This window comes from Thalassophryne amazonica, chromosome 13 (genome assembly GCF_902500255.1).
Source record: "Thalassophryne amazonica chromosome 13, fThaAma1.1, whole genome shotgun sequence".
NCBI classification, from domain to species: Eukaryota; Metazoa; Chordata; class Actinopteri; order Batrachoidiformes; family Batrachoididae; genus Thalassophryne; species Thalassophryne amazonica.
The window spans coordinates 6,497,913-6,512,087 of NC_047115.1; the positions used below are offsets into that span (position 1 = coordinate 6,497,913).

The following is a 14,175-nucleotide window of genomic DNA, read 5'->3' on the forward strand; positions in this document are numbered from 1 at the left end:
TGTTTTACTCTGCATAACGTCCGTGTATCTGAGCCATTTAAACCGGTTTTGACTGTATGCAAAGTATTTTATCAGATGATGTAAATTTTGTGTTTTTGGGTTCTGAGAAACTTTATTACAAATTCTATAAACTTAACAGTTGGCCAGTTCATCAATTCTGAAAATAAATAATGTTTTCACGCGGTGATCAGACGGCCCGCCCACATCAGTGTCTGAATGTCAGGAAGTGCCTCGGACCACTTCAGTCCAGGTGTCAGGTGTTGTTGGAGAAAACTTGTCCCAGGAGAGAGAGTCGAGAGCTAAACGGCTGGACAGGGCAGGACAGCAAGGGGGCGCTCTTCCTCTCGCCAGGTTTTAGAGCGATGCTGCCTGATTGGTCCAGAGGAGGGGCTTCTGTTTCTGTTTCTTTGGAGGAGGCCTGTGATTGGCTGCCGGACTTGTGGGTGGGCTCTGATAGGCTGAGCAGGATGTCACGGAGTTCCTGACGGTCCTGTTTGTGGCGGCTGCAGCAGTAGAGCGCCGCGGGGTCGAGCGGGTGAGCCTCTGTGTTAAAGATGAACCCCCCCGCCCCTAAAACACACTCACCCCCCTCCCCGCCCTCCTCCCAGGACTCTGTCCCATCCACGCTGTTGCCATGTAAGAAGTGGGAGGGGTCAAAAAGTAGGTAAAGGTACTTGACGGTTTCAGCGAGAAAGAAGGACTCCATCCTGTTGTCCAGTTGGTGATCTCGCAAGTCTTTGATCTGTGAAGACAACATGAGGTTACAGAGGTCAAAGGTCAGACCCTACACACAAACGTGGGATGATTTTAACGAGCGCTGGTGTCACAGGAAGCACAGTGGGGTCTTACGCTGGCGTATCCACATGGCGTCTTGGCGATCTTCTCGATGGACTCCAAGGCATCAAGGCCCAGCTGAAGGTAGGTGTGGTCACCCGTTGCTCTGAAGAGGTACATGGCGCTCTCTATTAACTCTGCAATCAAACCAACACCGAGGTGGTGGTTAGTAAACTGGTCTGTGTTAGTTCCTTGACTGAAACAGCTTCACGTAGAAATTGGTCTCAGGTAACCATCTGATCTGGTTTCACTGGTGGACTGACCAGGTCTTAAAGGGTATCCCTCTCTTTTGTCCACAGTGTAACCCTGGGGGATGCTGTAGAACTCCGGCAGACCTCCAAACTGCCTCCAGACTGAGTAATAGTTCTGGAAGGTTCTTGCGGCACTGTCCAGGTTCCCCAGCAGAGACTGTAACAGTGGGAGTCCAGTTAAGCAGCAGAATCTGAAATCTCAGTAAATCTCAATCATATCAGTATCATCAGTATCTCATTTTTTTATATTGGTAAAATCTAAAGATAATCGCAGTATAATGTATTTTCTCATTACAATCCAAGTATTGTATCAATAATTTTACTATGTGTATTTTCTTAGTATGAGTAATGCATCTCAGTGTAATGTATTTTCTCATCATAATCTGAGTAAAGTATAATCTCAGTATCATGTATTTTCTCATCATAATTGAAGTATAATTTTACTATAATGTGTTATTTTCTGTTTGCTGAGTAAAATCTAATTTTACAATGCATTTTCTCAGAATATGTGTAAAGTATCACTTTTATTATAATGTGTATTTGTATCATCAGAGTAAAATATCAGTATAATTTTCTCAGTATAATCTGAGTAAAGTATAATTTCAGTACAATGTATTTTTTCATCGTAACCTGAGTAAAGTATAATTTTAGTATGTATTTTCTCATCATAATCCGAGTAAAAGTATAATAATTTTAGTATAATGTATTTTCTCATTTTGTGAGTAAAATAGAATTTTACAATGTGTATTTTCTCAGTGTAATATGTGCAAGTACCATAATTTTATGTGTATTTTCTTATCACAATCTGAGTAAAATATATCAGTATGCATTTTCCCATCACAATCTCAGTAAAATATAATAATTTTAGTATAATGTGTGTATTTTCTTATAGTCTTATATATGAGTAAAGCTTCTCAGTATAATGTATATTCTCATCATAATTTCAATGTATAATAATGTTATGTATTTTCTCATCATAATATCAGTAAAGTATAATTTATATATTTTTTAATCATAATTTCAGTAAAATATAATTTTAGTCTAATGTGTGTATTTTTTATAATCCGAGTAAAGAATCTCAGTATAATCTATGTTCTGATCATAAACCCAGTAAAGTATAATCTCAGTATTATGTATTTTCTCGTCATATCAGTAAAGTATAATAAATTTGAGTATTTTCTCATCATAATCTGAGTAAAGAATAATAACAGTATAATGTATTTTCCTCATAATCTGAGTAAAGAATAATCTCAGTATAATGTATTTTCCTCATAATCTCAGTTAAGTATATTGTCAGTATTATGTATTTTCTCATATCAGTAAAATATAATTTTATGCGTGTATTTTCTCATCATGAGTAAAGAATGATCTCAGTATAATATATTTTCTCATCATAATCTCAGTAATGTATAATATCAGTATTATGTATTTTCTCATAATCTCAGTAAAGTATAATAATTTTAGCATAATGTATTTTCTCATAATTTGAGTAAAGTATAATCTCAGTATCATGTATTTTCTCAATATAATCTGAGTAAATGATAATTTTTGTATAATGCATGCATTTTCTTAGTATATCAATTTTACTATAATGTGTAGATTTTCTCATCTGTATTTGAGTTGTGTGTGTGTGTGTGTGTGTGTGTGTGTTGGGGTGGGGGGGTCAGACCTGCAGGCCCGGCCAGAAGGCCTCCAGACTTTGGAAAACTGGCATGGATACGGATCCTTTGTGCATCTGCACCCACAGGTACCAGTCGTCAAAGCGGGTGTAGTTCTGGATGGCCCGGTCGTACTCTGAGGAACACAGCATGATGTCACCACATGATGCTCGGTCACATGACCAACCCTCAGAGCAGCGTTTTATAAATTTGCATCAGGAACCGGTCTTTGGCCTGAGATGGGTTTGGATAACACAGTAACTAGAGTCTATGAAGCTGAAGGTTTCAATGTGACATGTTTGAACTCATCAGAGGGTTTGCAGTCCAGAGGACAGGTCACATAACATGAGATGGTAAACTTTATAATGTGTCCACTTGTTTTGGCCTTCAAATCAAATCAATTTTATTTATATAGCGCCAAATCACAACAAACAGTTGCCCCAAGGCGCCTTATATTGTAAGGCAAGGCCATACAATAATTACGGAAAAACCCCAAAGGTCAAAACGACCCCCTGTGAGCAAGCACTTGGCGACAGTGGGAAGGAAAAACTCCCTTTTAACAGGAAGAAACCTCCAGCAGAACCAGGCTCAGGGAGGGGCAGTCTTCTGCTGGGACTGGTTGGGGCTGAGGGAGAGAACCAGGAAAAAGACATGCTGTGGAGGGGAGCAGAGATCGATCACTAATGATTAAATGCAGAGTGGTGCATACAGAGCAAAAAGAGAAAGAAACACTCAGTGCATCATGGGAACCCCCCAGCAGTCTAAGTCTATAGCAGCATAACTAAGGGATGGTTCAGGGTCACCTGATCCAGCCCTAACTATAAGCTTTAGCAAAAAGGAAAGTTTTAAGCCTAATCTTAAGTAGAGAGAGTGTCTGTCTCCCTGATCCGAATTGGGAGCTGGTTCCACAGGAGAGGAGCCTGAAAGCTGAAGGCTCTGCCTCCCATTCTACTCTTACAAACCCTAGGAACTACAAGTAAGCCTGCAGTCTGAGAGCGAAGTGCTCTATTGGGGTGATATGGTACTATGAGGTCCCTAAGATACGATGGGACCTGATTATTCAAAACCTTATAAGAAGAAGAATTTTAAATTCTATTCTAGAATTAACAGGAAGCCAATGAAGAGAGGCCAATATGAGTGAAATATGCTCTCTCCTTCTAGTCCCCGTCAGTACTCTAGCTGCAGCATTTTGAATTAACTGAAGGCTTTTCAGGGAACTTTTAGGACAACCTGATAATAATGAATTACAATAGTCCAGCCTAGAGGAAATAAATGCATGAATTAGTTTTTCAGCATCACTCTGAGACAAGACCTTTCTAATTTTAGAGATATTGCGCAAATGCAAAAAAGCAGTCCTACATATTTGCTTAATATGCGCATTGAAGGACATATCCTGATCAAAAATGACTCCAAGATTTCTCACAGTATTACTAGAGGTCAGGGTAATGCCATCCAGAGTAAGGATCTGGTTAGACACCATGTTTCTAAGATTTGTGGGGCCAAGTACAATAACTTCAGTTACCAGGTAACTTCAGGGCCACCGTGGACTGATGACAAACTTCTGAGAACACAAATTTTAAAAGATCAGTGACTGGATAGAAAAGAGCTGAAATGGTGTCTTGCTCAAAGGACATTACCCAGAAACATGTTGAGTAACTCCTCATCCTGCAGCATGATGGATCCTTTCACCAGGTACTCAAAGTAGGAGTCGACTCCAGCGCCAATCCCAGCATCCTGAGCCACCCACTTCTTAGACTGGATGTCAATGTGGTTCCCCACCTGGACAGAGACGAACAGGTGAAGAGGCAGGCCAGTGAGAACACAGGTGAGGTGACAAATGGGTGAGGCCACAGGTGACAAGACTGGTGAGGAGACAGATGGCTGCGGTGATAGGTGAGGACCAGGACAGGTGAGGTGACGAGTGAAGAAACAGATTGCTGAGGAGACTGGTGAGGTGACTAACAAGTGAAGAGACAGATGATGTGAGGAGACAGTTCGAAGCAGTAATGAGGAAAATGACGGGTAGGGTGACAGGTGAGGAGAGAGATGGCTGTGGTGACAGGTAAGGAGAGGGACAGTTGAGGTGACGGGTGAGGAAATGGATGGCTGTGGAGACTGGTGAGGTGACTAAGGGGCGAGGAGACAGATGATGTGCGAATACAGCTCGCAACATTAATGAGGAAACAGACGGGTGAGGTGACAGGTGAGCTGACAAGGAGACGGATGGGTAAGGTAATAGGTGAGGACATGGACTTCTTCAGTGCTAAGGTGGTTACAGATGGACACATTACCAGTCCGATGTCAGATCTGGTTTTCCACAGGGCCCTCAGGGCTCGACGGGCCACGTCCTCAAATGTCGGGTCTCCAGTAAGTCGACTTAGCGTAGCGAACTCCAGGATGAAGGTTCCCACTCCAGCGGTGCAGGTGACGGGTGTCTCAGTTGGACTGACCCCGTGAAGCAGGTTCACTGTTCCATATGGCATGCCAGTGGGAGTCTGGAACGCTGAAACCGGTGTAACGCACATCCAACAAGCCACAACAAAAATGCTAACTGAAACTTTTAAGGACATCTAATGATTCTGACATCAGCAGCAATATGCTAACCAATCGTCACTAATTAGTGAAGCACCTAAACAAACTGCACGGAGCTCATCATAACAACACACTGACAATATTGTTGTTACTGATTTATTAATTTGGTCATTTTAAATAAGATAATGCTAATATGAGCAAAGCGACGCGCAGCGGCACAAAGCTCGCTCATGGTACAGGGCGTCCACAGTGAAACCAGAAATGTCAAATGTGGATCGACACTTCCTGGATTGACAGACGAGATCTCGCGGGAACTCAGTGGTTCACACTGAAACAGGGAGTGCCAAATTTTGAGTTGACAGTGAAACAGGAAATATCAAATGTTGAACACTTCCTGGATCAACACTTCCTGAAGCTGAACGGTTTTAGTCTGCTAATGCTCCTCAGAAGCATTTACTGAAAATAAAGTGTGAAGGACCTAAATGACATGGTTAGATGGTGAGGAGCTTGCAGCCATGTGAGAGGCAAATAAAGAAAAATGCTTAAAAAGGTGAGCTCCCACAAAAAGCTGAAAGGTTTTAGCCATGCTAATGCTCCCCTGAAGCATTTGCTTAAAAAAAGTCTGAAGGAAGAAGGTTTGACCACATTACTCCCATTCTGGCATCCCTTCATTGGCTACCGGTTTCTGCCAGAAAGGATTTTAAAGTTTTATTGTTGGTTTATAAAATTGTTCATGGACTGGCACCTTCCTACCTGGTGGACTTGGTTAAGCCCTACCTACCTGTGAGGCCCTTGCGTTCGCAGGGCTTCTGTGTGTTCCGAGAATGAACAAGAAGTCTGTGGGGTATAGAGCCTTCTCCTACCGTGGTCCGACTCTCTGGAATGATCTACCTGCTGTTATTCGGCAGTCTGACACGGTGGAGACTTTAAATCAAGACTGAAGACCCACTTTTTTAGATTGTCTTATTAATTTAATCTGTTTGTGTTTGCTTTGTAATTTCTTTTTATTGTGTTTTATTTTTCATTTTATTTTATAACCCCTGGCAATTATTATGGAATCACCGGCCTCTGAGGATGTTCATTCAGTTGTTTAATTTTGTAGAAAAAAAGCAGATCACAGACATGACACAAAACTAAAGTCATTTCAAATGGCAACTTTCTGGCTTTAAGAAACACTATAAGAAATCAGGAAAAAAAAAATTGTGGCAGTCAGTAACGGTTACTTTTTTAGACCAAGCAGAGGGAAAAAAATATGGACTCACTCAATTCTGAGGAATAAATTATGGAATCACCCTGTAAATTTTCATCCCCAAAACTAACACCTGCATCAAATCAGATCTGCTCGTTAGTCTGCATCTAAAAAGGAGTGAACAGACCTTGGAGAGCTGTTGCACCAAGTGGACTGACATGAATCATGGCTCCAACACGAGAGATGTCAATTGCAACAAAGGAGAGGATTATCAAACTCTTAAAAGAGGGTAAATCATCACGCAATGTTGCAAAAGATGTTGGTTGTTCACAGTCAGCTGTGTCTAAACTCATGGGAAGGTTGTTAAAGGCAAACATACTGGTAGACCAAGGAAGACATCAAAGCATCAAGACAGAAAACTTAAAGCAATATGTCTCAAAAATCGAAAATGCACAACAAAACAAATGAGGAACGAATGGGAGGAAACTGGAGTCAACGTCTGTGACCGAACTGTAAGAAACCGCCTAAAGGAAATGGGATTTACATACAGAAAAGCTAAATGAAAGCCATCATTAACACCTAAACAGAAAAAAACAAGGTTACAATGGGCTAAGGAAAAGCAATCGTGGACTGTGGATGACTGGATGAAAGTCATATTCAGTGATGAATCTCGAATCTGCATTGGGCAAGGTGATGATGCTGGAACTTTTGTTTGGTGCCATTCCAATGAGATTTATAAAGATGTCTGCCTGAAGAGAACATGTAAATTTCCACAGTCATTGATGATATGGGGCTGCATGTCAGGTAAAGGCACTGTGGAGATGGCTGTCATTACATCATCAATAAATGCACAAGTTTACGTTGATATTTTGGACACTTTTCTTATCCCATCAACTGAAAGGATGTTTGGGGATGATGAAATCATTTTTCAAGATGATAATGCATCTTGCCATAGAGCAAAAACTGTGAAAACATTCCTTGCAAAAAGACACATAGGGTCAATGTCATGGCCTGCAAATAGTCCGGATCTTAATCCAATTGAAAATCTTTGGTGGAAGTTGAAGAAAATGGTCCATGACAAGGCTCCAACCTGCAAAGCTGATCTGGCAACAGCAATCAGAGAAAGTTGGAGCCAGATTGATGAAGAGTACTGTTTGTCACTCATTAAGTCCATGCCTCAGAGACTGCAAGCTGTTATAAAAGCCAGAGGTGGTGCAACAAAATACTAGTGATGGGTTGGAGTGTTCTTTTGTCTTTCATGATTCCATAATTTTTTCCTCAGAATTGAGTGAGTCCATATTTTTTCCCTCTGCTTGGTCTAAAAAAGTAACTGTTACTGACTGCCACTATTTTTTTTCCTGATTTCTTATAGTGTTTCTTAAAGCCAGAAAGTTGCCATTTGAAATGACTTTAGTTTTGTGTCATGTCTGTGATCTGCTTTTTTTCTACAAAATTAAACAACTGAATGAACATCCTCCGAGGCCGGTGATTCCATAATTTTTGCCAGGGGTTGTAGATTAATTTGTGTTGTTGTGAATTGTGTGAAGCGTGAGTTGGCGCTATATAAATTAATAAATTGAAAATAAATTCAAATTGAAGGACCCAAATGACATGGGGAGATGCTGAAGAGCTTCGCTCGATCATGTCTGGGACATATACAAACTGACAACAGTACAGTCCAACAGTGACATTAACATGCTACGATACACTGACATTGGCATCAATCAATCAATTCAATCAATTTTTTTTTTTTTTTTATATAGCGCCAAATCACAACAAACAGTTGCCCCAAGGCACTTTATATTGTAAGGCAAAAGCCATACAATAATTATAGAAAAACCCCAACGGTCGAAACGACCCCCTGTGAACAAGCACTTGGCTACAGTGGGAAGGAAAAACTCCCTTTTAACAGGAAGAAACCTCCAGCAGAACCAGGCTCAGGGAGGGGCAGTCTTCTGCTGGGACTGGTTGGGGCTGAGGGAGAGAACCAGGAAAAAGACATGCTGTGGAGGGGAGCAGAGATCGATCACTAATGATTAAATGCAGAGTGGTGCATACAGAGCAAAAAGAGAAAGAAACAGTGCATCATGGGAACCCCCCAGCAGTCTACGTCTATAGCAGCATAACTAAGGGATGGTTCAGGGTCACCTGATCCAGCCCTAACTATAAGCTTTAGCAAAAAGGAAAGTTTTAAGCCTAATCTTAAAAGTAGAGAGGGTGTCTGTCTCCCTGATCTGAATTGGGAGCTGGTTCCACAGGAGAGGAGCCTGAAAGCTGAAGGCTCTGCCTCCCATTCTACTCTTACAAACCCTAGGAACTACAAGTAAGCCTGCAGTCTGAGAGCGAAGCGCTCTATTGGGGTGATATAGTACTATGAGGTCCCTAAGATAAGATGGGACCTGATTATTCAAAACCTTATAAGTAAGAAGAAGAATTTTAAATTCTATTCTAGAATTAACAGGAAGCCAATGAAGAGAGGCCAATATGGGTGAGATATGCTCTCTCCTTCTAGTCCCCGTCAGTACTCTAGCTGCAGCATTTTGAATTAACTGAAGGCTTTTTAGGGAAATTTTAGGACAACCTGATAATAATGAATTACAATAGTCCAGCCTAGAGGAAATAAATGCATGAATTAGTTTTTCAGCATCACTCTGAGACAAGACCTTTCTGATTTTAGAGATATTGCGTAAATGCAAAAAAGCAGTCCTACATATGTGTTTAATATGCGCTTTGAATGACATATCCTGATCAAAAATGACTCCAAGATTTCTCACAATATTACTAGAGGTCAGGGTAATGCCATCCAGAGTAAGGATCTGGTTAGACACCATGTTTCTAAGATTTGTGGGGCCAAGTACAATAACTTCAGTTTTATCTGAGTTTAAAAGCAGGAAATTAGAGGTCATCCATGTCTTTATGTCTGTAAGACATTCCTGCAGTTTAACTAATTGGTGTGTGTCCTCTGGCTTCATGGATAGATAAAGCTGGGTATCATCTGCGTAACAATGAAAATTTAAGCAATGCTTTCTAATAACACTGCCTAAGGGAAGCATGTATAAAGTGAATAAAATTGGTCCTAGCACAGAACCTTGTGGAACTCCGTAATTAACCTTAGTCTGTGAAGAAGACTCCCCATTTACATGAACAAATTGTAATCTATTAGACAAATATGATTCAAACCACCGCAGCGCAGTGCCTTTAATACCTATGGCATGCTCTAATCTCTGTAATAAAATTTTATGGTCAACAGTATCAAAAGCAGCACTGAGGTCTAACAGAACAAGCACAGAGATGAGTCCACTGTCTGAGGCCATAAGATCATTTGTAACCCTCACTAATGCAGTTTCTGTACTATGATGAATTCTAAAACCTGACTGAAACTCTTCAAATAGACCATTCCTCTGCAGATGATCAGTTAGCTGTTTTACAACTACCCTCTCAAGAATTTTTGAGAGAAAAGGAAGGTTGGAGATTGGCCTATAATTAGCTAAGATAGCTGGGTCAAGTGATGGCTTTTTAAGTAATGGTTTAATTACTGCCACCTTAAAAGCCTGTGGTACATAGCCAACTAATAAAGATAGATTGATCATATTTAAGATCGAAGCATTAAATAATGGTAGGGCTTCCTTGAGCAGCCTGGTAGGAATGGGGTCTAATAAACATGTTGATGGTTTGGATGAAGTAACTAATGAAAATAACTCAGACAGAACAATCGGAGAGAAAGAGTCTAACCAAATACCGGCATCACTGAAAGCAGCCATTTAAACTAACATATTCATCCTGCTGTAACCAGGTTTCTGTTAGGCAGAATAAATCAATATGTTGATCAATTATTATATCATTTACCAACAGGGACTTAGAAGAGAGAGACCTAATGTTTAATAGACCACATTTAACTGTTTTAGTCTGTGGTGCAGTTGAAGGTGCTATATTATTTTTTCTTTTTGAATTTTTATGCTTAAATAGATTTTTGCTGGTTATTGGTAGTCTGGGAGCAGGCACCGTCTCTACGGGGATGGGGTAATGAGGGGATGGCAGGGGGAGAGAAGCTGCAGAGAGGTGTGTAAGACTACAACTCTGCTTCCTGGTCCCAACCCTGGATAGTCACGGTTTGGAGGATTTAAGAAAATTGGCCAGATTTCTAGAAATGAGAGCTGCTCCATCCAAAGTGGGATGGATGCCGTCTCTCCTAACAAGACCAGGTTTTCCCCAGAAGCTTTGCCAATTATCTATGAAGCCCACCTCATTTTTTGGACACCACTCAGACAGCCAGCAATTCAAGGAGAACATGCGGCTAAACATGTCACTCCCGGTCCGATTGGGGAGGGGCCCAGAGAAAACTACAGAGTCCAACATTGTTTTTGCAAAGTTACACACCGATTTAATGTTAATTTTAGTGACCTCCGATTGGCGTAACCGGGTGTCATTACTGCCGACGTGAATTACAATCTTACCAAATTTACGCTTAGCCTTAGCCAGCAGTTTCAAATTTCCTTCAATGTTGCCTGCTCTGGCCCCCGGAAGACAATTGACTATGGTTGCTGGTGTCGCTAACTTCACATTTCTCAAAACACAGTCGCCAATAACCAGAGTTTGATCCTCGGCGGGTGTGTCGTCGAGTGGGGAAAAACGGTTAGAAATGTGAACGGGTTGGCGGTGTACACGGGGCTTCTGTTTAGGGCTACGCTTCCTCCTCACAGTCACCCAGTCGGCCTGCTTTCCCGGCTGCTCGGGATCTGCCAGAGGGAAACTAACGGCGGCTAAGCTACCTTGGTCCGCACCGACTACAGGGGCCTGGCTAGCTGTAGAATTTTCCACGGTGCGGAGCCGAGTCTCCAATTCGCCCAGCCTGGCCTCCAAAGCTACGAATAAGCTACAGTTATTACAAGTACCGTTACTGCTAAAGGAGGCCGAGGAATAACTAAACATTTCACACCCAGAGCAGAAAAGTGCGGGAGAGACAGGAGAAGCCGCCATGCTAAATCGGCTAAGAGCTAGTAGCTGCGCTAAGCTAGTGGATTCCTAAAAACACGCAGAGTGCATAATGTGTAAATAATTTAGAGGTGATTCAGCAGAAGGAGTGCTTTAGTTAAGGCACGTTAAGATTACACTGGGAAACAAATCGTAATCTAGATAACTAGATCAATCTAACTGCGCAGATTAAACAGCTAACAGATACAGAAAAACACCGCTGTGCTCCGGAACAGGAAGTGATACAATACCGCAGTGAGCGCCAACCACCATCACAACGCAACAGTAACTTGAGCGTGATAAGCAGGTTAACAAGAGACAAAACTGATGGCACACAGATGCTAATATTAACACCACAGTCTAACAGTAACATTAGCATGCTATCAATGCTAAAGACAACATATCTTAATGTTAACACACTGACAACAACATGCCAACATTAACGTGAACAAATTACATTGCTGGGTGAGTTTGTGCATCTTGTGTGTATGTGTGTACATACACACACATTATATATATATATATATATATATATATATATATATATATATATATATATATATATATATATATATATATATATATATATATATATATATATATATATATATAATATACACACACACAGAGGAGGTGATGGTCTAGTGCAGGGGTGGCCAAGTTCGGTCCTCGAGAGCCACTTTCCTGACACTCTTAATTGTCTCCCTGCTCCAACACACCTGAATCCCATGAAAGAGTCATTAGCAGACTTTTAATGAGCCTTTCATGGGATTCAGGTGTGTTGGAGCAGGGAGACAACTAAGAGTGTCAGGAAAGTGGCTCTCGAGGACCAAACATGGCCACCCCTGGTCTAGTGGTTAAGGTGTTGGGCTTGAGTCCAGAAGATCATGGATTCAAATCCCCACCTGACTGGAAAATTACTAAGGGCCCTTGGGCAAAGGCCTTTAATCCCCTCTTGCTCCCAGTGTGTAGTGAGTGCCATGTATGGCAGCACCCTGACATCGGGGTGAATGTGAGGCATAATTGTAAAGTGCTTTAAGCGTCTGATGCAGATGGAAAAGTACTATATAAATGCAGTCCATTTACCATTTACACACACACAAACATTTTATATATATATATATATATATATATATATATATATATATATATATATATATATATATATATATATATATATATATAGTGTATTCTGGGTATTTTATGTGTGCTGTGTGTATGTATTTGCATGTGTCTTTGTGTGTATTTTGTGTGTACCAGGCAGCAGTTTCCTGGCAGCGTCCTCAGCCAGCCTCAACAGCGGTCCTGCACAGGGCCAACCGGGCTCCAGGTCCAGACCTGCCCGACCCGCCAACAGGTGAGCCGACAGCAGCCCGCCCACCACTGAACACACACACACACACACACACACACACACACACACACACACACACACACACACTTGTTGTCTCCAAGAAATGACACTTAAAAATGTCTAGAAAACTAAAAAGTCATTTATTGTTATTATTTGTTATTGTTTATTGTTGTTGTATTATTGTTTACAGTATTTGCGGTATTTTGAAACAAGGTGGTGGAGGCCACCAGACAAGGTGACGGATGCCACCAGATGAGGCGATGGAGGCCACCAGATAAGGGTGCCAAGGCCACCAGACAAGGCGATGGAGGCCACCAGATGAGGGGGCCAAGGCCACCAGACAAGGCGATGGAGGCCACCAGATGAGGGGGCCAAGGCCACCAGACAAGGCGATGGAGGCCACCAGATGAGGGGGCCAAGGCCACCAGACAAGGCGATGGAGGCCACCAGATGAGGGGGTCAAGGCCACCAGACAAGGCGATGGAGGCCACCAGATGAGGGGGCCAAAGCCACCAGACAAGGCAATGGAGGCTACCAGACGAGGTGATGGAGACCACCAGTTGAAGGGGCCAAGACCACCAAACAAGGTGAGGGATGCCACCAGTTGAGGGGGCCAAGGTCAACAGACAAGGGGATGGAGGCCACCAATTTTGGGGGCCAAGACCACCAGACAAGGCAATGGAGGCTACCAGACGAGGTGATGGAAGCCACCAGTTGAGGGGCCAAGACCACAAGACAAGGCGATGGAGACTACCAGATGAGGTGATGGAGGCCACCAGTTGAGGGGGCCAAGGCCACCAGACAGGGCGATGGAAGCCACCAGATGTGGGGGCCAAAACCACCAGACAAGGCAATGGAGGCTACCAGACAAGGCGATGGAGGCCACCAGTTGAGGGGGCCAAGGCCACCAGACAAGGCGATGGAGGCCACCAGTTGAGGGGGCCAAGACCACCAGACAAGGCGATGGAGGCCACCAGACGAAGTGATGGAGGCCACGAGTTGAGGGGGCCAAGGGCACCATACAAGGTGATGGAGGCCACCAGATGTGGGGCCCAAAGCCACCAGACAAGGCGATGAGGCCACCAAATGAGGGAGTGGAGGCCACCAGTTGAGGGGGCCAAGACCACCAGACAAGGTGATGGAGGCTACCAGACAAGGCGATGGAGGCCACCAGTTGAGGTGATGGAGGCTACCAGACAAGGCGATGGAGACCACCAGTTGAGGGGGCCAAGGTCAACAGACAAGGCGATGGAGGCCACCAATTGTGGGGGCCAAGACCACCAGACAAGGCAATGGAGGCTACCAGATGAGGTGATGGAGGCCACCAGTTGAGGGGGCCAAGGCCACCAGACAAGGCGATGGAAGCCACCAGATGTGGGGGCCAAA

General features: G+C 42.8%; 1 protein-coding gene across 4 annotated transcripts in view; it reads right to left on the reverse strand.

The window, feature by feature from the left end:
• Window positions 1-103: 103 nt before the first annotated feature.
• Window positions 104-14,175, reverse strand: part of edem2 (ER degradation enhancer, mannosidase alpha-like 2) — a 28,859-nt gene continuing 14,787 nt past the window's right edge. For all 4 annotated transcript variants that reach the window (XM_034185318.1, XM_034185316.1, XM_034185317.1 and 1 more), the window contains 7 exons: window positions 12,693-12,818; window positions 5,035-5,246; window positions 4,381-4,522; window positions 2,755-2,879; window positions 1,098-1,242; window positions 850-971; window positions 104-742 (listed from right to left, as the gene is read on the reverse strand). In XM_034185318.1, coding sequence (XP_034041209.1) covers window positions 254-742; window positions 850-971; window positions 1,098-1,242; window positions 2,755-2,879; window positions 4,381-4,522; window positions 5,035-5,246; window positions 12,693-12,818 — 1,361 coding nt within the window. In that variant the 3' untranslated portion in view covers window positions 104-253. The remainder of the gene's footprint in view (window positions 743-849; window positions 972-1,097; window positions 1,243-2,754; window positions 2,880-4,380; window positions 4,523-5,034; window positions 5,247-12,692; window positions 12,819-14,175) is intronic.